The sequence below is a fragment of the Blennius ocellaris genome (assembly GCF_963422515.1).
Source record: "Blennius ocellaris genome assembly, chromosome: 4".
Taxonomy (NCBI): Eukaryota; Metazoa; Chordata; class Actinopteri; order Blenniiformes; family Blenniidae; genus Blennius; species Blennius ocellaris.
Genome location: NC_137653.1, coordinates 22,778,664 through 22,805,257, shown reverse-complemented (window position 1 = coordinate 22,805,257; position 26,594 = coordinate 22,778,664). Strand labels below are relative to the sequence as shown.

The following is a 26,594-nucleotide window of genomic DNA, read 5'->3' as shown; positions in this document are numbered from 1 at the left end:
GTTTCTGTATCGGAGATTAAGAAGCAAAGCGGGCGTGCGTTTGTTTTCGCTCTCCGGGCCGACATGGCGGTTCCTGCGGGGCGCGCGGAGCTCCAGGTGGAGCGGGGCGGAGCGGCCGTGCCCTCCGTGAGCAGCATCGACATCGACGAGGAAGAGTTGGAGAACATCACAAAGAAGCACCGAGAGGACGTCTCGGCGCTTCCGCTACACTCCCCCTGGACCTTCTGGCTGGACAGGTACCGAACCCCCCCACCTCCTCCACCCGCCACGCCGCTCTCCCGCCCGGGGCCGGAGCCCCGGGACGAGCCGGGGCTGGAGGGGAGGGAGGGAGGGAGGGAGGGCTCGCTGGAGGCCGGAGGGTTGTCGGAGGCCTGCGGGAGGCAGATAGCGGGAGAAGTGTCCCTCTTCTCCCTGGTGCGTTCAAGCAGCTCGGAACTCGTGAAGTTACTAGTTCACTTGGGAATGTTCACGTGACAACAAGAAAGTTCCCACTGAAACCCCCAGATAAACACTCTTATGCCTCTAAAAATCAATAATATGTGTCGATGTATGCTTCGGTACAGTCCTGAAGTTTGTTTCTAAGTTTGATCATTAACAAATGCAATTTCTTGCCACCGTTGAGTCACACTAGATCAGTGCTCCTTTACACCACAACGTTTCAGATGACAACGCATCATCTTGGCGTTTTTTCGTTTCAGAAAAGTGACCCATGCAAATGGAAATATTGTGAGTTTTATCGCTGACCACACAAAACTGGCAGTGCACATGTGCAACGGTGCTGCAGAGAGAAGGGTTGGATTGTTTGGAAAACACTGCATTTTTTTGAAACTTGTCAACAATTTACCGAATTGCCAGCAAACGTGTAGCAGAAAAAAACCAAGGTGTGGGATTGAAGGGCAGGCTGCAGTCCGGATGGGTCACCAGTCCCATCACAGAGCAAACACATGCCCGTTCACACCGACAGGCGATTTAGATTCTCGTTATCCTCACATGGATGTTTTTAAATCGGAAACGGTAGAAAGATGGAAACTCAAAAAGACATCTAGCATAGGGACATCGGACTTTCTTGCTCGGGCTGTGCATCTTGACTGATCTGGCAATTTGATTTTCTTGTCTTCGATTCCACGATGCATAACTATGTGTTGCATCCGAGATTCTCTTTATAACTGCTCATTGTTTTTCCCATTCATGAAAACAAGCACTTTTTAATTTAGTAAATACACATCATAAACATGGCCTTAGTCTGAACACAGCTCATAACAAGCATAGTTAAAGCAGTAATTACTAACACGGCATCAAAGGTTGAATTAGATAGTGAACGAACAACATTGCTTCGTTGTTATTACTACCATTGTTTTTTTTCGATGCATTGTTACAGAATCATCCGGATTTTGACGCATCGTACAAACATTTACATTTGAACACAAATCACAAATTGTTTTAAAAGCTTTCAAGGCGTTGCTCTGAGGCCCACACTGGGATTTAACCTGTTTTTACTCTTTACTTTCCGAACCAGACGTATCCAGTAAAACCGTTCCTGTGATTCTCTTCATTCACAACAACAGCCTAACATGAACCTGCAGATATCAGCGTACTGAAACACGTAGGAAACTCAGGAGTTGTGAGGCAGCTCCGTACTTTTCCTCGTCTGTGTCGTGTCCCGAGCAACAACAACCTGAACCCCGGGCCTGGTTTCTGCTCTCCAGCTTTTGGGTCGAAACTGAGACATTTGTTCCATTTTCCTAATAAACGAGCTGCGGTTTGAAGAACACAGACTTTTTCCAGCTATGCTCTTAGTCACAGCACAGCCGCGGGAGCAAATTGGACAAAGCGAAGCCATTTCTGAGGCTCCACCACTTAGATATACTGTAGGTCCATATATATATATATATATATATATATATATATATATATATATATATAATTTTATTTTCCCTTAAGGGTTGGTCGGTTTCTTTTCAGCTTGTATAATCGTATAAAACAGTTGATGGTTGAATCACCTCAGGTGATTGTTGTAAAAATGTGTTTTTCTGCATAAAGATAATAAAACTAATCAGGTTTACGACATGTGATTTCCATAAAATCTTAAAAAAAAAAAAAAAAAAAAGCACCACAGCATTTCCAGCTTTTCTATTTGATCTTCAACCGTCCGTCTCTGCTCGATCTCGCAGGTCATTACCGGGCACCACGGCGGCAGAATGCGAGTCCAATCTGAAGAAGATCTACACCGTGCAGACGGTTCAGGTGAGATCTGACGGCCGTGTGAGGAGATCAAGAGCGTGACTTGGACCCCCCCCACCCCCACCCCACCCCCACCAAAAACAAATAGTCTGATTTGTTTGCCACGATGCTCGGGAATAAGCGCCGACGACCACTGTGGGCGAAGAAAAGACAACGACCGAAGCCTTTTATCTCAACAGGTTTCATGAGTTCATTGACGCTGTGTTTCATCAGCTTGTTGTGGAGTCACTCAAGCTGCAGCTTTTATTGTGAAAGTTACTGGCACGTGTGAAGTTGTCACTGAGTAACAGGTTGCCGGGAGCTCACCTGTGTTTGCAACATGCACGGCAAGCGACGACGCATGGGTCACTGACCTCCGTTTGACGTTTAAAGGAGAGACAACCACGGGGGAACTTTTAAAGATCGCCAACGTTCGTTAAACAGTAGTAACGGCCTTCAGCCAGGGAGCGGAGCGGTCAACCAGTCGGCGTCATTTACAAAGCCCTCGTGCACCTGCTGCAGGACGACTCGGACCCGTTGAAGGCCGACTGCACAGACCTCTGATGGTTCCCTGTGACTTCCTGCAACCTGGTGTGAACAAGCAGACCCTGCAAACAAGCCCTGCGAGGTCGAGGGGCGCAGGCTTCCCCGATCGGACGTGGAATTCAGAGGAAGGCTCAGAGCTCGAACTCTGTGTCCCCGAGGTTCGAACTCTTTTTGCCGAGTGCAAATGAACATCTGTTTGTATTTGTATTTTTCTTTTTAACGTGGCCTTTATATACAGTCGTACCGTCTTTCGAGGAAGAACTCTGACAACGTTTGAAGGGTACCGTCTGAAACAACGCCGCCCAGCTCGTTGCTACGGTGGCCCTGAAGTGCAAACCACAACAACAAATCATTAAACACAACTGCAAATTGAAAAACACAACACAAATGAAAAAACACAACTGCAAATTCAAAAATACAACACAAATGAAAAAACACAACAACAAATGAAAAAACACAACAACAAATTGAAAAACAACACAAGTGAAAAAACACAACAAATGAAAAAACACAACAACAAATTGAAAAACAACACAAATGAAAAAAACACAACAACAAATTGAAATACACAACACAAATTAAAAAAAACACAACAAATTGAAAAACACAACGACATTAACTTTAAAGGAAGAGCAGCAGGCGAGCTCTCTGATTGGACGACAGTGCAGTTCAGCCTTTGAACCGGAAGTTATTCTGCCTGGAGCACAAATTTCAAAACATGGAAAAGTTTGGTGACTCCTCTACCAACTGTTTCTCGCAGCTTGGACAAAACATTGTTCCTCCTTTCCTTCCCGATATTTTCTCCTCTTGAAACTAAACGCGCCACAAGCGAAATGACCTCCGGTTCATAAGCGGTACTGTCCCATCGTCCAATCAGACGATCTCTTGCTCCCAACTGATATCTACCTTTTCCCTTTAAGTTACCGTCTTTGTGTTTTTTCATTTGTGTTGTGTTTTTGAATTTGCAGTTGTGTTTTTTTCATTTGTGTTGTGTTTTTGAATTTGCAGTTGTGTTTTTTCATTTGTGTTGTGCTTTTGAATTTGTAGTTGTGTTTTTCAATTTGAGGTTGTGTTTTTCAATTTGTTGTTGTGTTTAATGATTTGCTGTTGTGTTTTTGAATTTGCTGTCGTGTTTTTCAATTTGCAGTTGTGTTTTTCCATTTGTTGTTGTGTTTAGTGATTTGTTGTTGTGGTTTGCACTTCAGGGCCACCGTACGTTGCAGATAATGCTACTTCGTCATATAGTTCCGACTGAGTTTTGCTAAATATAGCATCACATTTGTTTTAGCACTCGATTGTCCAGTCGTTCCTCTGTGGCCTCAGACCTGTCCTTCACTCTCTCCCGGTGGCCCACTGCAGCGGTCTCCCACTTTTTTGACACTTCGAGCTACTTCAGAGGTCCGAAGGGCTTTTTTGAATGAATCTAATCACCAAAACGGCAGCGCGTCGTTTACACTTTATGAATACATTGTCCACACGGTTTTGGGGGGGAAAAAAATCGAACATTAAACGATGGTTAATGTGAGACAAAAGCCAGCAGAATTGAGTCTTGCGGATGTGGATCAGCCAGGCGTTGCTCTGTTCTGTTGGCTCTTGATGAAATCGTGTCAGACATAGGTTAACTCCCGAACAGGCTGGAAACCTTCAGGCCTGCTGTGTTCCTGTCACACCACCCAAACTTAGGCTTTTTTTGTGACTTTGTCACTTTGCAGAGTTACAACTTCCATCTCCACCTGTCCCGCATCCGAGGTGGACGTTGCACTTACTTGTCCAGCGAGGTTTTATGTCCAGCTGCACGAAAGGAGCGGAAATAAACGACACACCCATGGCTCAAGCCGATCAAAGTCACAAAACGAACCAGTCGTTAAAAACAAATGTCAAATTCTACATTGTTACAACAACATACACTTTAAAATATCATCTTATGAGTATTTTTTATTTATTTATTTATTTTAGAGTATCAATACTCGGTGTGAACTTGAAACTTTCGGCTCATAATCGTCACTGATGTGCTTGTTGTTGTTGTTTTTTTTCTGTTCCAGATGTTCTGGAGTGTATATAACAACATCCCTCCAGTCACAGCCCTGCCTTTAAGATGTAGCTATCACTTAATGCGAGGAGAGCGGCGGCCGCTCTGGTGAGTGGGACATTATGATTATTATTATTATTGGAAAAATATTACATTATAGAGATGTGCTATTGTGAGAATATCTCCACTTTAATCCATGCTACAGATCAGAACGACTGAAGAAATGATCACATACGCCCTGATATACTGGAGCAACTGTAATGAAATTTAATACAAAATAACACCATATACACATTTTTTTTTTTTTATAATGAAAAATAATAAATAAGATAATTAAATATAAAATAAGTATTCTTGAAAAGTTCCTCTATATGTAATTGTGATTTTATTCAATTTTTTTTATTTTATTTTTTTTATTAATGTCAAATATATTTTCTGTGTGTGTGCATTTTTGTGCATGTTGTCGTCACGTGTGTGTGTGTGTGTGTGTGTGTGTGTGCACACGTTTGCGTGCGTTTCCTTCCCCTCCGGTCAGGGAGGAAGAGAGCAACGCTAAAGGAGGCGTCTGGAAGATGAAGATACCCAAAGATAACAGTGTAGGTCCCGACTGTCCTCCCGGGTGCCGACAGGTTCAGAGTGAAGACGAGGTTGTTAACCCTCCTGTGTTCAGTCCGCAGTCTGGAAAGAGTTGCTCCTGGCGACCATCGGCGAGCAGTTCGCAGATTACTGTGCTCCAGGTACGGTCATTGCACTTCGGGTCTCCTCCACAATCGCAGGAAGTCTCCCGCTGTGGCGGCGACCCCACTTGGTGACGCCGCTTGCCGTTTGCCTCCGTCTCCTCCCCCAGACGACGAGGTCGTCGGCGTCAGCGTCAGCATCCGAGACCGGGAAGACGTGGTGCAAGTGTGGAACAGCGACGCGTCGCTCGCCAACGAGGCGAATATCCTGGGGAGGGTCTACGAGCTGCTCCCGTCCATATCTTTTAAAGCTGTTTTTTATAAATGTAAGTGCACTTGTTTATTTCATTCTCCCGAGGACCGGAGCTTTAGGTTTGTCTTCATGCTTTTGCAGGGACGAAACGAGTGTCTTGTCATCGTGTTGAAAGTACAACGGTTTGTTTAAAGGATATTGTTTTAAACGTAAAACAAGACACTTCAGTCTGTGTGATCCCTGGCGACCCTCTATACAACACGAATGACGAGAAGAAACACAGATTCAAAGTGTACTGAATTACAATAAGGAGCCGTTTGAACCTGACGGTCAAAAAGAGAAAATCAAGAAGATTAACGGGAAAACAAAGTTACCAGCAAGTGGAGGCGTTGGAGAGGAAAATGTTCCCTTAACACTCCATTAGCTGCTTTTTAATGAAAACCACTAATCCTCACTTCAGTATTGTCAACCTTTTTTTTTATTTAACAGACTTGGCTTTGTTTTCACAAATATGAAATGAAGTTGGTCTCCAACTCACATTTGTTTGTTTGCAACACGTTTGTCGCCAACACAGTGAATCTTCTAGCTAACATCCTGCATCGTGTCTGTGTTTCCACTGGAGGAGTTTCAGGCTCAGTTTTTATTTGTGTCGCCGGAGAGAAATTAGTGTTGCAGCAAAGTATAAAACATAAAGAATACATACATACAGACGTTTAAATCCCCAGACAGTTTGCTGAAACAACACGAGTAGGAGCGTCTAAATAGAATTGTAATGTAAATTAAAGCCGGTCGTCTCAGCTGTTAAATGTGAGATCGATTTTGCTCATTTCTTCCTGTGATTAAAGTGGAGCTCTGTCCTGTTTGTGTCTTTCAGCTCACATGGAGCATCATGCCTTTGAGGGAGGACGCCCAAGACATTAGATTGTAACGCACTTTCTTTTTTTTTTTTTTTCCCCCTTCTTCTCCTTCATGTTGTTTTTAACCTGAACGACCGGCCTCGACTCGAAGGCTCAGTCCTCGGCCTGATCGTGGATTTTACTTTGCATTCAACAAGGGAAAGTTCCCAATCTATTTTTATGACTCCCAGTGACTGAAGCCTTGTTTGATTTTGGGACGACGATCCTGAAAGCAGCTCTGAAGTCGTGTTGTTTGTTTTGGGTTTTAAAAAAAAAATACTGAATCATGTCCACCGACCTCGCCTCTCCTGAGGTTTGGTGGCAAAGCACCTCTCCTACCATACCGAATCTAAAAACCCTTTAAAACCTCTGGTTTATCGAATGTGTATAGCGTGAGCATCAGACATGAGATCAGGTTGTACATGTGGAGATGATGCACATGGCGGTTCCAAAGCCATCGCAGTGAGTCGGAGCGTAATCCCACACAGCCTTTTTTTTTATTTTTTTTTATTCCCATGTGAAAGGTGCCTCATGAGACCGCTGCTCGTCCTCAACACAGTCCGGGGTTTCTCTGAAAACAGACTGCACATTTTGTGCTCCACTGCCAGTGCTCTTCAGTTCTTGTCTCTACTTGTTGCTCTTACCAATAAATCAAGTAGTTTGCTTTACAGTGCGTCCGTTTATAACCAACAGACACACAGACACACACACACACACCCCTACTTTCAAAGATGTAAGGTCACACTGTTCCCATACATGTTTACATACTCTGCCCAATTCATTCCAAGAATAATCACATTTATGTGATGAGCTTGAGTTGAGAATACTTTTGATCCCGTCCATATCTTTACAAATCAGGGTTATTTTCCCATGTTTCTCTCCAGTGAGCCTGAGTTCTTGTCACTAACCCTGTTACCGTACAGTCGCTCTGTTATTGCAGTGTCGGCGCCAGTAATTTAATGCTTCTGGTATCTTTGTGTCACACTGCTGTTCTGTAGCTCCGCTCTGAACTGGGGGATAGTTAAGAGAGGTCTATGTTCTTTGTCAATACTTCTTTTGCAGTGACATGAACCAATAAAACTTCAGACCGCTGTCTGTTTCCACACCTCTGATTGTGTAGATTGACTTTTTTTTTGTTTTTCAGGTTTAAACTTGATCTAATTATTGGATTAATGCATGTTGATGCAGAAAAATATATATTTAAAAAAAGAAACATGCCAGACTGTGGCTCCCTGAACCAAGAAAACCTACTGCTGGTTTTGAGTTCATGCAGAAGAGAGATAACATAAGAGTTCAGAGCACAATCACAGTCCCACGCCAGGAATCACTGGGTTGTAATTAGAACTATATTACATATTAAATAACAATTTTTGGTCTAAACCAATGTAATAATGGCCCTCATGCACTTACACATGGTTAAAACTCAATCATTGACAACATTTTGCTCCTCTTTCTTCATGAGACCAAGTGGAACCATACATGTTCAAATATCTACAAAGCTTCTGGTGAGAAATGGTCTCATCTGAGAAGCATGAACAGCAGTCCAAAGGTGAAGCTGCGTCTTTCTCCACGGAAAACTTCAGCTGTTTTGATTGGTTTGGACACGTCTGAACGCCTAAGGCCTCATTTACAGGACATTTTCAGTCAAATGGAAGACTTTTATTGGTTTGCAATATGCTCTAATGCTGTCATCAACTTTGTGGGTGCAACTTTCTGAAAATGCTGGGACTCTTGTCTCTGCGTAGACGGCGTAAACACTGCTTCTGTGCATGTACGTGGCCGCTGTAGTATATAGTTCTTCTACACGAGTGGCTGGACAATGACAGCAATGGCGTCTCCAGATTGCCATGCCTGCAGTTCATAAGATTTATGGTGGATTTATGTTGGAGCTTCAACGTGATAAAAATCCTACTTTGTCATCTGTCCTTACAAATGTCTGTGTACCTACTCTAGATGATGCATATAGCATAGTGTGTGTGTGTGTAGTTTCATTAGAGAAAAACAATTCACCAGCACCCACAAGCGGCCCGACTACAACTATAACTCCATCGTGTTCCTGCAGTTTCTGTGTAAACAGACATTGTGTTCAAAACGTTGCTGTGCAAACACACAAGTTCAGAATCGTAGCGTTTTCCATTTGAAACAACGTCGTGTAGATGGTGTCTAAAACATGACATATGGAGCCGCTTGAGGGTGAACAATGACACAGACGCCTCGCCTCAGATCCTAGCTGGCCCGAAAAAGCCGGCGAATACTCCAAACACCTTCTCCTCTGCACTGATGTACAATCTTCAGCCCCGCTGCAAACTTAATTTCCTTCCCCAGTCAAACAGTGCAAGAATCCAGCAGCCTGTCCTCGTCAGAGATGCTTTAATGATCAGAGCAGGGAAGAATAAGTGACCTCAGATGAGTGCTCTCTGATTGGGGGAAATGCTTCTTTTATGTTATTCACACACACACACACACACACACCGTGATTACTCGGTTACACTTTAAATAGACAAACCAGAGTGTGAAAACTTTGTCCTAAATATGTTTTTAATGACCATCCAAAGCTCATTCTCAGTTTAATCGTCTAACGAGGGTCCCTCTCTGGGTTTATTACCTGCATTGTTACTAAATGAGGGAACACTTAAGATCCTGATGGGAAGAGTCCAGTCAAAGCCTGTTTATTATCTCCAAGCTTCGCTAGAAAACGCCAACATTAAACAAACTAAAACAATGCCAGGCTTTAGGTTTATATGAAGGGCTGCTTTAGATGTCAAATCAATGCAGTCGGATTGCAGATAAAGCATAAACTTGTCGGTTTTACCTTAATTTTACCTTTGAGAAAAAGTACAAAATACTGGAAGTATTAATTACTAGTTCGTGTATGAGTCGTTCTCACAAAACATCCTCAACATAAATTACTTTCAGAGAATGGTTATAAAGTGATTAAAGAGATTAAAACTGACCTTGTGACCCCGAAGCATCATGGGAGTGGTCGGTCAGTTTAAAGGCACAATCATAAATACCCTTTTTTTTTTTTTGTTAGTACAAAAAGATAAACAATGGCGGAATCGATAATAAGAAGAAAATGAGTTGAAATGATCTGGACACATTTCGGTAATGACAATTTACCATGTAGTTTTTTAAATAATCATGACTTATTAAAAAAAGAAAGGTGCATTGAACAGTCTATTGTCTATTTCATTATTTTTATAGAAAATATCATAAATAATTACTCTTATAGTGTGAATAGTTTGGCGTCTATGTAAAATCTGTCATTTGAGCCAATTTAAAGAAGTGGGCGTCCGCATAAAGGTTAATGTTCAGTTTATATTTGGACCTTTGGGCAATGGGCCTCCTCTCTTCTCCTGCTGGTCAGATGCTTCTGGAACATCTGAGAAGTTTTATTCTGACACCCATGAAACTCTTTGGACTGGAGTTATAGGGACACTGCATCGTTTCCTCCTTGTTCTTCATCGCCTGCACTTCTTTTGGGCGCCACCACCAGCAGTGAGGGGAAAGTCATCCATATCCCTCCCCTCTGCAAATCAAGAGGCTCCTACTCGTTTGCTTAATTACCTCATTAACAGACAGCTAATTACTTTGTTGTGTGCCGCCCTGTACATGTGTGGAGAGGCTGTTACGTAACTGATACTGATCCTCAATTAATTTGCAACAGCGCTCCATCAAGCCGGGGCCCTTAATCCCACACCGCACCAACACAACATGGAGATTAATCCAGCTCATAGATCCAGTATTGACATGCAGATCAAGCCAGGGAATAATGAGAAAGCCATGATGGAGGGTTAGATTCCCCTTTCAAGACTGGAAATACAGTTTTTATTCTCATTAGATACAGAGGACAATCATGTTTACAGCCTTTATAGAATTAAAAACAGTAATCCCATTAAGGCTGCACAGTATATATTGAGTAAGGCGAGAGGAAAGTAATTAGACGGCAGATTTTAACAACAAGGCGGGAAGAAGTGTGTTACATCAACAGACACGAACAACAAAAAAACAAAACAAAACTCTGCAATGTAAAACATTTTTTAAGAAATATATAATACTATTATCTTGTCTTTTTATTTTATCCTCATGTTTGTTTCTGTTGTTATAATTGTATTTATTGTGAACTCCATTTCAATTTGTGACCCCCCCGAATATTCTTCTTCTATGTTTTCTAATCCTACCCTATTGAAATAATAGGGATTATTATTATTATTATTATTATTATTGTTCTTGTTCTTGTTCTTGTTCTTGTTCTTGTTCTTCTTGTTCTTCTTGTTCTTCTTCTTCTTCTTCTTCTTCTTCTTATTATTATTATTATTATTATTATTATTATTTTCAGCCCAAACAGATGCATTTTGAGGGCCTTAAGATACATCACTTTTTTTGAAACTTTGCACACTTGTCAGGTCCAACAAAAATATCAATAATTAGGGGGGAGTTACACGTGTGACTTGCAAATTGGGTCAATGGCGTCACCTGCAAAATTGGAAAAAAATAGCCCCAGAATCCTGTTTCACGAAGAGCTATGAAAATCGGCACACTCACATATTATTATTAATATTAATATTATTATTATTATTATTATTATTAATAGTACTACTACTACTACTACTACTACTACTACTACTACTACTACTACTAATAATAATAATAATAACTGATATTTGTAAATCTGCACCAGAACAAAGAAAATATAATTAAAAAAAACATAATTATACAAGACCAATAAATATGTCGTACCATGCTGTAATCTAATATGAGAAGGGCTAAAAGTGTGATATTTTTAATTATAACTACAAGGCACTTCAAATCAAATTGTTCCTTCTTTTATTTCATTCAGCACGTTACAGAAATATTGTTTTTCTTGTTTTCAGGGCTGACAAAACTCAACAAATGGCAGCAGCATCACGATGCATCTCAGCCCAAGTGAGAGATCTCCAGTCTGATTTTTGCATGTTCTTCCTTTACTGGTTCCTTTTACAGTTGAATAAGATCCATTTGAGATCAAATGGCACATTTGTGAATAAGTCATATTTTCAGAAGCCGAGCTGAAGTCCGAGTTTAGCAACACTGATTTTGATGTCTTTACTTATCACACTGTCATGACTGTCCACACGACAATGAATAATATTTTGAAAACATTTTAATATAAGCAGAACAGTTATCACTAGGATCAAGCTCATTTTAAAGATGTCTTTTAAAGATGCAGCTTGTAATATCATTCTGCACCACAAGGTGGGTGCAGTGAATCTTTTTCTTCCCAAGGATTCAAAACCAAACAACATGACACGTGAAATAATAATGAAGAAACACAAATAACTGTTGAAAGACAAAATTGTGATCAAACATAGAAACAAAATCATAAATGAAATGCAAAAATCCCACAAAGCCAAACAGGCCGGGTAGAAAAAGAAATCCCTGAAAAGCCATCGAAAGAGAGACTAAATGTCACACTTATTGAAAGAGAAGCAAAACAAAAAACCAAAAAACATGAAACGATGAAATCTGATGTGGAATAATGTAAACATAATCCAGTTCCTAATGTGTGTCATGTGTAAATATCTAAACTTAAATACACAGCAAATTAGGAATGAATTGAAATGATTTAGATTAAAATTGAACTGAAACCTACACATTTAAAATGATAAAATAGCTTTCTGGTCATTTCTTTTGAATCTATGCTCACTTTCTTTTATATTCTGGATATCTATGACTCTCGTATTGATTAAACTGTATCAAAATAAGAACACATTTAAACAAAGCAGAGCTTTTTACATCCCAGATTGACAAAGATGAAACATTTCTAATTAAAAAGATAAATATGAGGCAGTTAATTCCTTAGTACGTTTCTAGATGAACTCTCAGAAACACTGTAGATTCTCTTTTTAATCTCTGATCGGTCAAAACATTAGAGGGAAGCCAATGTGGACACACACACACACACACACACACACACACACACACACACACACACACACACACACACACACACACACACACACACACACACACACACACACACACACACACACACACACCTTAATAATTCCTGACAGTCTCACATTTCCACATGAAGTACTACTTGACTGTACAAAGTATTTGAACATGTACCAATCTACTTTTAAACCATATCCATGATGTCTGGCACCTCTTCAAATATAGTCCGGGCCTCTCCTTGGAAAACCACTGGAATAAGGAATTACTATAATATCAGCGTATTACGAGAACTAAGAGATTGAGGTGGACTGAACTATCTTTTGCTCAGCTTAACAACACTGGAACAGGTTAATATGGTTAAGAAAGCCAGATTAGATGTCATAATTAGAGAGCAGAACAGTGGACACTGCTCTCCCCTCATAGTGAGGAGACGTCTGGTTCAAGTCGAGGCTTGAGGAACTTTAGGTATTCCAGTTTTATCCCACAGTGCAAAAACATGCCTGTTAGGCTTTTTGGCGATCGTAAGTGGCCTGTAGGTGTAAACTGTTTTCCTGGCTGACTGGTGGCCTTTTCAGGGTGGACCTGAGATCAGCGCCAGTATACCACGTGCTGAAGTTGGATAAATTACAGTAAAAGATACGTTATTATTATTATTATTATTATTATTATTAAAAAACTAAATACAAACCACTTCTCGTTGACAGTTTAGTGACTTTAAATGTCCATAGGGTGGCGCTCTTTACTAAAGAAACAGCTCTATGTGAGCGGCTCCCAGCAGCAATCTTCTCATATGCTGCCATGACACATGAACTGTGGTTCACAGAGTTTCCTGGACCTTGATCAAGGACAAATTTATATAAACGTATATATATATACATATAAAAATATATATATATATACATCGAGCGCGTTGAACAGCTATGATCGAAATGTTTTCATTTTCATCATTTTATTCTTCTGGGGATGTTTCAGTGCTTTTCACTTTGCACTTCTTCAGGTGCACGGGTGGGGGGGGGGGTGGGGGGGATGATCCCTGCAGCCTGAAATGAAAACTACACGAATGTATAATTTAAAAAGAAAGAAAAAAAGGCATGATATCTCAGACTGGAACATGTTTGATGATGATGTCAGAGCACTTGTCTCTGAGTTCTGATGTGAACTCACAGAAGTTTATTGTGTCGGTAGTCGTGCTTTACATCTGAGCCTGAAGGAGAGACTCTCTGGAGGAGGAAGGACCGAGAGAGAGAGAGAGAGAGAGAGAGAGAGAGAGAGAGAGAGAGAGAGAGAGAGAGAGAGAGAGGGGGGGGGGGGTGAGAAAAAAAAAACTGAACTAAACTGGACCCCTTCTTTAAGTTGTGAAGGATCTGCAGCGCGCGCTTCTTTACCCAGCAGGTGGATGTGACGTCACGGACACGGATCATCAACAACAACAACAACAACAACATCCAAACAAGCCCCCCCCCCCCCCCCCTCCTCCTCCTTCTCCTCTCTCCTCCGTGTTAAAATCTCCTCATTAGTAGAAGGAGCCGGTGCTCCTGCTGCTGCCGCCTCTCCTCCTCTTCCTCCTCCTCCTCCTCCTCCTCTCGCTCCCTCCACGCGACGCAGACTGGCAGGCGGCGCGCGTGGAACTCTCCGCTTCGTGCCTCGTCTCGACGCCCTCGGTAAGATGAGCTTCTTTTTCTTTCCTCCTAAGTTGAGTTAGTTAGTCCCCCTCTCCTCCTCCTCCTCCTCCTCCTCCTCCTCCTCCTGCCGCTGCACCTCCTCCTCCTCCTCCTCCGGGCGGAGTAATATTGTTTAGTGTTTACAGTGTGATTTGTTGTTCGTGTCGGTGCCCTCCGCCTCCGCCTGGTAGCCGATAAAACGCGTTTATTTCTCGGTAAGTTTCACTATTTATTAACGTTCGCCGCGCCGCTGTCGTGTCTACTCGTACCTGCTGCACATGTTTATAAACATACACATATGTGTGTTTATAAACACGCACGTTTACACACACAGTTGTTTGTCTGAACTCTTCGTGGGGATTGTTACGAACGGCGAAACAAAACAAAACAAACAAACACCTGTGTTGCGGTAATTAGCCGCGATGCTAACGGATGCTAGCTGCACTTGTGGAGGAAAGTTGTCTAAAGTTAAAGTTGAGGAGGAGGAGGGAGGGAGGGGGGGATGCACCTTTAACAGGACAGCGGTTCACTTTGTTAGAATGAACGCAACGCGTGAGAAAATGCACGCGTTTGTTTGGCTCGTGGGGAAGTTTTGCGGCTCAGCGCGGTGAAAGTGGAGAAGTTTTGTCAGAGCTGTGATTTCCAGCCTTCAGGGGAGGAGAGGAAGGAGCTCCTCCACCCCACGTGTTGGCTCCCCGAGAGGGGAGAAGACAGGAGAAGCAGCCCCCCACCCCCCTCCATCCACCTCCACCCACCAACCTCCCCTAATCCATCCAGTCTCGCGCTGATGGATGTGTATCAGGTTGTTGATGATGTGGTGTACGTTTCTTTATTCCTGCGCGTGAAGCTCCTTTTCTAAAACCACACTGAAGAAGAAAAAAAAAAAAAAACCCCAGCAGGATTCCAACTTTTCAAACCCTTGTTGAAATACATACGAATAAAAACTCAGTGACAAGTTAACTGAAAGCTGACAAAGAGGACGTACACTCTTAGTGATGTGTTAATAACAGCTGGTGTCCGCTTATTTGCAAAAAGGAGAACCCCCCCCCCCAAAAAAAAAAGAAAATATATAAAAGCTTAAATATAATGTTTCAGATGCACCCGGCTTGTGTTTGAACTCGCTTTACGTTGCACGGCTTCAAATTTGAATTGTTTTTAAGTTTTAGAATCCTCAAAAACTTCAGAAAAGCTTCCTCAGCATCCAGGAGGAGGAGGAGAGGAGAAGGTGGAGGAAGAGGAGGAGAGGAGAAGGAGACACCACCAGTGTCCAGTCAAGTGGTCCAGTTTAATTCATATGGATGTTCATCAGGCTATTTCTGTCGAGGTTTCTTTCTTTTTTCTTTTTTTTTTTTCTTTGTCGTGCACACCTCCTCACTCATTTTCTCATCCTGCACAACTTTTCTTTTTCTTTTTTAAATACACATTAAAGAAAAAGAAAAACCAGCAGGATTTGAACTACCTGGGGAAAGAAAGCTAACAAATGGAAGCACAACAACATTAGAGATTATGTTCGCATGAGCTGTTTCTGTTTATTTATGTGCTTATTTACCTGTTGCTTTGCTTTGCTTTGTTTTGTTTTGTGGTTATTTGAGATTCTTTTTTTCAAAGTTTATGAGTCTATAATTGGTTGGGGGAAACAAAAATCACAGGATGCAAACAGACTGACTGGAGAGTTGGTAGGATTGATTTTTTTATTTTTTTTTTATAAGCTTCTCCTCCGTCTTACTCCTTTTGATTTTCACTGTATTCATTGTACTCGGTATTTAGTTTTTATTTATTATGTTCGAAGTAAAATAAAACAAACGGCACGCAAAACCCCGTCCTTTCTGGGAGAGTACACACACGCAGCTCTTTGTGAAATTTCTGGTAAAACTGCATAGTCCTTCTATCTGGGACACTTGAAAGGGACGATTGGAGTGGAGGACCAATGTGTCAGATTGTCGTGGCAGCAGGCAGGACTGTCTCCAGACGGACACACCGGGTGATAAAAACCTGGGTGATAATGATGGGAGATATTGTCTCCATGGAGAAGCTCACCTATAAGTTGAAAATACAAGAAACTGGGACAAAAGGCTTATTTACAGCATTTACTTTAATTAACAGCAACAAAGAAAAGAGACTGGATTGTGATGAGGACTTAACTCCCCCACAATCCACTACTTTTATTGAATGGTTGTTTTTTTTGCTCGGTTTTGTGTTTCATGTACTTATAAAGACAAAAACAAAATGCAAAGTGGGGAAATACGGACAAAAACTAAGATGGAGCCCTTTTTTTTCCTTTTATGAATTGTGATTACAAAAGTAAACACACATTTCTCATCTTATTGCTTGGAAACGTTTTTTTAAAGCGGACTTTACTCAAAGATGCCTGATTTCAATCATATGTAATCACATTACGTCTGACCTGTATGGAGACACAAATTCAATAACAAAACTAAATGCTAGTAAATGCAAAGGAGATTCCCAGACAATTTCTCAACTTTCTTTATTTTAACCTAAACTAATCTGTTTGGTGCAAAAAAAACTTAAAAATAATGGTAGGAGTAGTTTCTCTAATGATTTCTTTATTTTACCAGGTAGGCCAAATGAGAAGTGGCTCTTATTTGCATTGACTTTCTGGCCAACAGTCAGCAAGGGCACGAAGAAAAACATGGAAATTAATATATATGGTCTCCCACAACTGACAACAAAAGAAAGTAGTATTTACAGTGTTTACAGCAATATATATACACACACACATATATATATATATATATATATATATATTAGAAAACAAATTGACAGAAAATAAATGATCCTTCAATTTTGGTTGCATATTGTTTCTGGAATAACTAAAAAGTTTGAAGGTGTGTTGCAGATTATTTGACTCATTTAAAGCAGAAAAATTAAATGAGAAGCGACCAAAGAAGAGGCAGGCTTCATGTATGACCAGGCTGATGGATCTATGAGAGCGTAGACCGAGAATTGTGTTGTGAATATAGAGAAGAGACTATCGATATAGAAGACTTTTCCCCACAAGAGTTCTGTGAATGAACTGAAACCAGTGAGTTTTTCTGCGCGTATGAAGAGAGGGAGGGTTTATCAGCAATGGTGGGCAATTATAGCTGTTAATGGAAAAATAAATCCATCTTTAACAGAATATCCCCCACTTTTTTTTTCTTTCTATTTCTTTAGGTGATAATTTATTATTGTCACATGGATACCAGTTCAAACATTTTGTGGGTGGATTAGACGCCACGCTGCTCCTACGTCTGCACAAAAGTACCGCAGTATTCTACACAAAGCGAAAGTCAATTTAAGTGTTTTTGTCTGTTGGAGAAGAAAAAAAACAAAACAAAAAAAAAAACCCACCGATGGAAATGTTCATAAATTCACAAAATGTGTCTCGGTGCCTCCAAAAGAGGTCATTTAGTCTCATTTACATCTTGATGATCTGTGAAAGGTTATACAGTCTGTTCTTTTTCCACACGATGCAAAAGAAAGAAAGAAACAACAACCTAAATATGATGTTTCGGATGCATTTGACTCACGTTTGCACTCGTTTTATATTGTCAGAGGGACAAAACAAGGTTAAAAAAACCCATTTCAAATTTGAAACGTGAAGCAGAAATGTGGTTAATTTTCATAGTTCTCAACAACGGTAGAAGTCCTGCACAAGCTAAATAATGCTCAACATCCACCACCAGTTTGCGTCGTTAGTTTTACAGCCACGGGAGGAAATGCAGAAGTTACCAAACGTGATCCTAATAAAGAGTTAAAAGTGTGGTTATCACCATTTTTTTTTTTTTGGTTTCTTTTATGAAACAGTGATTCCTTCGTGCGACGGTTGCAGCTGCACATTTTCCTCAGTCGAAATGCTGATGACTTCACTTTCACACATGACAAGAGAAGTTTCATTGGAATGATTCTCAGTAATTGTCAGTCGTTGGTGTTTTCACTATTATCTGCTCCCCGGATGTGCTGCTCACAAGACTGTCGCACTCAAACGGCCTCGTATTGAAAATCTGATGGTTTTCAACCCTTTTTAGTGGTAAAATACGAATAAAATATTCAAAACTTAGAGTATTTTCAAATGTTCATACTTAAACTCATTGTTCACTGTGGCTGTTTTGTTTTAATTTATGTTTTGAGCTTTTAATTATATGATAACAAATTATTTTTAAGCCAACATTTTTTTTATTTTCCTATTATTAATAATAGACCGTTTCTATCTTTGAATATTTGGCCTGATCACCAAACTCTGATGCATGAAACATGAACTGCACGTGAGGATTAACAAGCCACCGATCAGACTTGTGCAGCTTTTACATTTCATATAGTGAGAGTCAGATTTCAAATGTCCTCCATCCACGTTGATGTGTTCTTAATTTTTCTCCCAGAAAATGATGAGATAATTTCAGAGATGAGAAATGACCACACGTCAAATCCAAATGTTGCTTTAATCCGTCATACAGTTAGTTTTCCTCCATCCGAGCTTTTACAAAAGAGAAGCTGCAGCTTTAACAGCTAATGCTGGCAGAGCTCCCTCCTTCTTGGTCTTTGGATTAGTCATTGTCTGAGGGGGGAAAAAAACACTTTTTTTTTTTTTTTTTTTTCTGTAGGAGAAGTAAAGTAAACAGCCTCCAACAAGCGAACCTTGACAACCCAGATTAAGGAAAACATTGGAGATCAAACAGTGCTGCTGCTGGGCTGTTGTCATGAGCTGCCTGAGAGAGAGAGAGAGAGAGAGAGAGGGAGAGAGATAGAGAGAGATAGAGCGCTGCAGACTATTTGAACAGGCACCGGGGTTTGTGTGCTCACTTAGGCAGAAATGGACCTTCGCGAATGCTGACCCAGGTTTTAAACCTGGGGATGAACTTTTCTTTGCAACTTTTTTTTTTTTTTTCCGCGACCTGCTGCGGTTATGACACACAGGAACCCCCCCCCCCCCCCCCCCCCCCACACACACACACACACACACACCTCCTCCTCGCGTCAAGAGCGACTGTAGTTATTCCCGTGCTACAACTGAATAAATTGAGTTGGCAAGAGGCGGCGGCAGAAATTTTGAGGAAGACCAGCTGCATGCATGGTAATGACGCAGCGGTGTGTGATGTTGTATTATTTGGAAAGCCCTTGTTTCTAGCCTGGCCTCTTCAGGCTCCTCTTTGTGGAGAGCCGAGGTTCAAACTGGTAAGAAAGTAATCAGTCTCTCATGCATTCAGCGCGAGGACTCCCCATCCCCGAGTGCGGCGGCCCCCTCTTTCATCTGCCGGCTCAGTTATTTGTGAGCACACATTGAAATGCCCCTGCGCCGGGCGCGGAGGGGCTGCGGACTGACTGCGCGCCCTCGCTTGCAGCCGAACGATAAGGGGAGTTATTTTGGGTCCAGTGTGGGAATAAGGTGCCGGCAAGTAGAGCCGCATTGTTTCGCCTCAGATTTATTTAGTCTCGGGACGCGAGACGCCTTCAAGTGACGGGAATTTCTCCGAGCAGACGAATTTGTGGGTTCGATTCACTCCGCAATACAAAGAGGGGGCGATACGAGTGCGAGCGTGGCGTGCTCATTAGCGCCGTGTTGCATGAATGGAAGTGATAACAAAGGGAAGCGGAACAATATTTCCAGGGTAAAAGGTTAGTGTGTCCCGGCCCCCGCGGAGCGCCGGGGCGGACGCTCCTCCACGCCACAAGAGGCTGTGGGAAGGCGATTGGTCCGAGAGCGGATCGCTTCAGGTGAAGTCCTCGCAGCTCCCCGTCGCCATGGAGACGGCCAAACGCTCAGGAAGGCCATTAATTACTGTCTTCTGTACTTAATAATGAAAGGAGGGGGGAAAAAAGAGAGGGAGCATGCAATTGCAATCAGTGAGGTTGAGCTTTAAAACGAATCCACTACCGGTGTGTTTATTCGGTGTACACAGTTGGGTCGATGGAACTATGTGTTGTTTATTACTGTTTATTGTGTGTGGTTGTCTTATTTACCTGTGCAACAGGTGTGTTTGACATGTAGCTTATTGCAGCAGCCTGCCTCTCAAAGTAAACAAATGCTTCGAAAATACGTTTCTAAAGTAGATATTCCAATTTTTTAATTAAATCCAATTAATATTAACACAGTATGAAAATATTTTAGATTAAAACATTTTATGCGGTTATAACAATGCATTTTTATATATTATCAAATTTTTTCCCATGAAATTTGATGATGTTATGATCAATATCCGTCATATCAACATAGAGTCAAATTTTCACAAAAACCTTTTAAACTATCATAAACTTGAAGTAAAACATGAACGACCACCATTTTAACCCCAGAGGTTGTCGCTTTAAAATATTACATCAAGTGTTCAAATAGAAAATATATTTCAAAGCACTGTGAAAAGTTACGTCGTGAAACCTTTACACAATATAACATAAAAAGAGTCCATTTGTTAGCGTTTTGTCCCCCAACGCATCTGAAGTTCTATTACTTAGTTTTTGCTTAGAATGTAAAATGTGGCATAGAAAGATTTGCCCTAAATGGTCGAATCTGTCAAAATGATGGAAAACCTTTAAATCATTTGTTTATGTATATAGACAAAGTATATTCAGGGACCACATAATACCAAATGTTATGTCACTTGGGCCAGACAGTTAATGTTTTAGTGGTGACAAAAAAAAAAAAAAGTGGTAGAAGGTTAGAGACGCTGACTTGGAATTGGGAGACCTCAGGTTTGAATCCCACAGCTGATGTGTCCTTGAGCATGACCCTTGACTCCCATTACCTCCATGGAGTTCCTGGATTGCGGAGGGGAAAAAAGGGAGTTTCCTGAAGGGGATTAATAATATGATCGCTTTAATTAACTGACATTTTTATCTACCAGTGTGTTTCTCCACACTAACTGTTGCTTCATTGGCCGAACAATTTCTGCAGCCTTCAGCATTCACGTTACAATCTCACCATCATGCTAATGCTATTTCAATAGCAAAATAGCTGTAGGTCGCGTTCACAGCTTTACACATAGCTGCGTATTTACAAAAATGACTATATCACTCTATGTTTTCAAAAATAACATTGCTTACACCAGATTGTTTGACTTTTTTTATTTTTTTTTATTTACACAAACCCTCATAAAAACCTAGTTAAGAGCTACTATGAGCACAGTAAAGCTGTGTAACAAGAAGCATAAAGACCTGCTCGCAAATCACAATCTTGGAAAATAACATAACAACAGATGACACAAACAACTTCCTGTTCCGTCAGCGATGATGCCGCGAGGGTCGTTGGTTTGGACCGATGGAGGAGTGGAACTCCTCCTAAATGTTGCGTTAGAGTGCAAAACAAATAAAACAGAAGAAAACATTGACTGGGGAACGTGTCAGTACAGGGACATACTGGCATTGTTTTTAGAACTGTATGTAAACACAGGTCACACACACACTGTGCTGATGTCACTTCTGTCACCGTAAGCAAACAGGAAGAGTTTTTCCAAATTCCCACTTTGGCTGGAGTTTTCAGATATAATTGTTTTGTGGAGACTTGCAGCTTTGTTTACATGTAAACGAAAGCCCCCGACCATATTGAAATTTCCCTTGTTTTCATGGTCGTGTACACAGAGAGCCTTGGTGTTGTTGGAGCTTCAACCCTCGTGGAGAGATTAGGAATAACTTGTTACTTTTTTTGAAAAATGTCCCCTCTCTTCTGAGATTTGTATTGGACCCTCTGCTGGGCCGTGTGTTTGACATTTTCTTCTTCTTATACTTAATTAAGCCAAACAAGGATAAGTAAAGTCTATTCTCGTTTTGCTACGAGTTGATTCATGGGTTCACAATTTAATAATGGATGACTTGCTTTCAATTTTCTCTTATTTTAGCTTCAGTCCTGCTGATAGCTTCTGGTTCTTGTGAACATCTGTTATTATGAACTCAAAACTGAGAAAAATCTGTGAATATTCATCATAACTTTGAATATAGAACAACTAATCAATAGCGAATATTCAAAAGAGGTCTAAGGTGTAGATTTAATCTCTGCTATTCCCTTTCCTCACTTTTAAGTGGGTCGGCGTGTGCGCGTGTCTCTCGGACCACAACACTTGTGTGTTTTAGGGAAAGATGCAGGTAAAGCTTCAAACATTTAGGCCGAGCGGTGAGGGACTCAGACATATGCTGCACGCCGTGCTCAGCTGCCCCGCGAAAGATCAGCACCTGTTTCTATCAGCTGTCCTGTGTGTGTGTGTGTGTGTGTGTGTGTGTGTGTGTGTGTGTGTGTGTGTGTGTGTGTGTGTGTGTGGGTGGATGATGCAAATTTTATGATTCTTTTAAGGAAATGTTTCCATGTTATAGGCCTGGATTAATAATCACTGAAAAGCCCCAGTTGAAAGGATGCAAGACGCTCACGCTGGGTTTTGTCATTCCAGAACAACATGGAGAGGAAGTGAAGTCGCTCTGAGAACAAGCCGAAGCCGCCAGAGAAAGCTTGGTCACGTCGCAAACCGTAAGTGCTTTCTCTATTCTTCTTCTTCAGCTTGCACCGCAACGTTGACATGTTTTACATCAGTCACCAAAGTCGGTTGCTTTCAAACTGGTGCCGGCGGCTATGTTCGATTTGTAAAAGTGCAGAACTGTGGTAGTTTAAGTGTGAAAAGCTGAGCACAATTCATGTTCAGTTAGGTGAATTCTGTGGTAGTGAATGTGTGCCAGGGTTAGCACTCTTCCCTCACAATGCAAAGGTTCTGGTTTGATTACAGCTTTTCTTCACGGAGTTTGCATGTTCCACCAGCGCACCAATTAAAAAAGAATAGGTTTGAAAGTGAACTTAAATTGCTTGAAATGTTTGTGTGTTTGCAAATACGACTGAGTGAAGCCCAGTAAAAAAGCTTTAGAGCCACAAAGTGAGTTATTGTGGGAGGTGATGACGTTTCGGGCCGATGTCCTTTAAATCAAAAATGACGTCGACGACATACCGGGTGAAAAACAGACGTCGAACTCTGGAAGGTAGACCTGTCGCCTGACCATGCACTCACTCTTCCGGGTGTTCCGTTTGCACAACAACAGTGCTCAGTAAATGCAACCTTTTGAAAACAACTCCCACGGTGGAACTTCTCGAAGCACCCCGACTCCCGTCTCTGCAGCTTTTCTGCAATGCTTCAATTGTGCATGTGCACGTCGGCCGTCGTAAACACTTCTTCAGCACAGACGCGAGTTGATGGACGATGACGACCAAGGCAGCCTCCAGAGTGTCACCACGTTTTCAAAATGTTGCCATTCTTTCACTAAAGTGCAACAACGATGCACTTTTACTAGAAACGCTGGCGTATAAACGGAGCCTCGGTGGGCTGAAGCAGGTTTCCAGGTCAGCGTAGGAAGCAGTATAGACGATGGATGGAAGGACGTTTTTCATCTTGTTCTGTTTACAAAGTTTGCGTCTCTCGCGGCGCCACCGAGCTGCAGTGGCCTCTTCCTGCCATTTCACAGGTTCATCCCATACGCGGCAGCAAAAGCTGCAATCCGAAGCTTAACGTAGCTGGTGGAAATCAAACCTGTCCCAGTCTGCCACTAGATTAAATCATCACTCTGCCACATCAGTGTGGGATTGAGACGAGCAAAAAGTGACATTTAACTAATATGAAAATGTCACAGACTATTACTTATCCTCTGGTAAGTGTGGGATGCAACGCAGTGCAGAATAAGGTTGCAGGAGGATTTTTTTTTTTTTCCTTATTTTTTATTTTTTATTTTTTTTGAGGGCCTCATCCTTGACTTCTTGGCTGTGTGTTTCAGCTGGCAGTCCCAGCCCTAATAAGAAACATAACATGGCAGGGCCCGCTCTTCCATCATCATTGCTGGGTGGAAAGTTGGTGCGCTTTGATCATGTCTTTTGGGCGCATCACTCCGGCTTAGCCTGCTGCTCGCTCTGTGATAAGCCATCAGAGCACTCAGATCTGAGCCGGCAGCTCGGCGGGCTCGAGTAGAGACAGGAGAAGAGTAATGGAGATGAGGAGAGAGCGGCGATGCAAATTTTGTTGACAGACTCTTGCTGCAGCTGTTCTCGTTCGCATTTTTGAATTCAACAATGTTGCTGTCCCCCTTCACCGCTATTGCAAAGAAAAGGCCACGTTTCAAGTTTTTTTTTTTTGGAGTGACTTTTCTCCCTGCCTCTCCCTGTGTTGTGCTCTTTGCCCTGCCGGCAATTAAAACACCTTGAATTAGAGGAGCGTGCCAATCGGCTGGAGGAAAAAGAAAAAAAAAAAATGTGTGTGATTTAATCATCGGACAAACTTGTAACTGTTAACCGGCGTGTTGAAACATCCAAACACAACAAGTTCACTTTGAAGTGGAACGCTCCCTTCCTTCCCTCACCGCTTCCGTACATAAAACATGGCTCCCAACCCCCCATTATGAAAGGTTGCTCCTAATTGACGGGTTGTTGCTTGTTTATTTGATATATATTTACCAGCTGGGAGGTAATTGGGAAGCAGTAATTACCCATGATGCAGTGCAGCGCTTAAGCAAAGGTGCGAGCATGAGTCTGGAGCGCCGCTGAAAGTGTGCAGGTTACTATTATCATCGTAGCAGGCTGTTTAAACACTTGACAGCTGAGAGCAGAGATGGCTAATTGGGCCGCGTGTCCCTTATACAGTCTCATTGTTTACTATCATCATGTTCAGCAGGAGATCAAACAACACCATACTTTTATCTTTTGCTTTTTGTGCAATTGTTAACTGCAAACCTGAGCAGTTAATAGCAACATTAAAAGGCCGGTGGATGTAAGGGCCTTGTGGATTTGGATCCCACCACCACCATCTATTCCCCCCCCACCCCCATCTTCTCCTCCTCCTCCTCCGCTGTTCTTGATGGTGATGTAGCTTCTTCTCAGATAATGGCCTTGTTAACTGAGATTCATTACTTCTTCATTCAAAGTCCCCGAGAGAGAGAGAGAGAGAGAGAGAGAGAGAGAGAGAGAGAGAGAGAGAGAGAGGAGAGAGAGAGAGAGAGAGAGAGAGAGAGAGAGAGAGAGAGAGAGAGAGAGAGAGAGAAGAGAGAGAGAGAGGAGAGAGAGAGAGATGAGAGAGAGAGAGAGAGAGAGAGAGAGAGAGAGAGAGAGAGAGAGAGAGAGAGAGAGAGAGAGAGAGAGAGAGAGAGAGAGAGAGAGAGAGAGAGAGAGAGAGATCTCTAAATGCGGCATTCTCCACGGTGAAGTCATCCTGGAGTGTGTGTGTGTGTGTGAGCTATTCATGGAAGGTGGTGACGGTATCTTCTGACTCCCGATGATTCAGTTGACCTGAGACCGGGGTGGTGGAGCGGCTATTAGACTTTGTTTGCTACTCAATTCCACTTTCACACCAACTTTCTCTTTCTCTCCGTCTGTCTCGGAGACGCCATCACCACCACACATCTTGTTTGTGTGCAGGCTGCTGTTGTTTGATCGCCCTTTTTCCCAGTAGATCTTCAGACGTTGTTGTTGTTTGCCTGCATTGGTCGGAGTGTGTGACTTGCATTTACCCGCGCTCCTTTGAGGGACTTTGTTTTTCTTCACAGTGTTGTAAACAGGGTGGGGCTCCATTCCCAAACCACTAAGTTGGTGATGATTATTTTCACAGGAGTTATTTTTCTTCCCTTTTGTTTATCATTTTTGTCAATAGATTAGCCCGGGATGGAATTATGCTGTGGAAGCAGATAGGGTGGCCGACCATTCCGCTGCATGTGCGAACTAGATAAACACTTTGTTGTTTTTGAGATTAAATAAGCACTCTCATTTATTTTTGTTGATATCTCTAACTTTATGTGATAATTTTTAATGAGCTTCCGAGCTCCTATTTGCTAACAAATAATACATTAGATTGTGCCCGCTCATATCGAAGCATGAAATCACCTTTTTATTCCCCCAGACTTTTGAGTTTGGAAAAACAGGTCCTCCCTTGTTAAAGAAGTAATTATATTAACTCTTTAGGCTCAGTGTCGAAGTCTAATCAATCATCCCCAGCTAGTTTTTTTTACAGGTCTTCAGTTTTTCCGAGCCTGTTAACTGAGCCCACTGTGAATGGCTCTGGATTGTTTGTGTCACACTTGTTTGAGTCTAGCACACGCGAGTTGAAATGGGAAACGCACAGTCTGACGTTGCAGCTCCTGGCACCCGAACGCAATTTTCAAGCGATACGTGGACTCTTGGTCCCCGTGTTTATCGACTGTGTGTGACACTGAGATCCCTGTCAGGTGAGACACACACGTGTGACTTTCACAGAGCAGCTCGGCATCACAAGCTGCAGATGTGTGCGAAGTTCTTTTTAGATCCTGCAGAAAGGTCGAAGCATACAGGGAGTGGGAGGGCCGAATAACCAGGAGCAGAAATGTGGAGAATCGGCACCTCATAACAAGAGTGGAAAACACATCAGCCCGCTGCACCGCCACCACAAACTCCCGTTT

At 42.0% G+C, this 26,594-nt stretch overlaps 2 protein-coding genes across 4 annotated transcripts in view; both read left to right on the top strand.

The window, feature by feature from the left end:
- Window positions 1-7,696, top strand: LOC308128818 (eukaryotic translation initiation factor 4E type 3-like). Its single transcript, XM_080494490.1, has 7 exons — window positions 1-236; window positions 2,172-2,244; window positions 4,809-4,903; window positions 5,331-5,391; window positions 5,466-5,532; window positions 5,643-5,798; window positions 6,600-7,696. Exons 1-7 carry the CDS (start codon window positions 64-66, stop codon window positions 6,644-6,646), a joined length of 672 nt encoding a protein of 223 aa, XP_080350616.1. The 5' UTR covers window positions 1-63; the 3' UTR covers window positions 6,647-7,696.
- Window positions 7,697-14,189: 6,493 nt separating this feature from the next.
- The window catches only part of foxp1b (forkhead box P1b), a gene marked incomplete at its 3' end in the record, with an annotated part of 199,229 nt that continues 186,824 nt past the window's right edge, over window positions 14,190-26,594 (top strand). For all 3 annotated transcript variants that reach the window (XM_080495079.1, XM_080495078.1, XM_080495077.1), the window contains exons 1-2: window positions 14,190-14,219; window positions 22,589-22,665. The remainder of the gene's footprint in view (window positions 14,220-22,588; window positions 22,666-26,594) is intronic.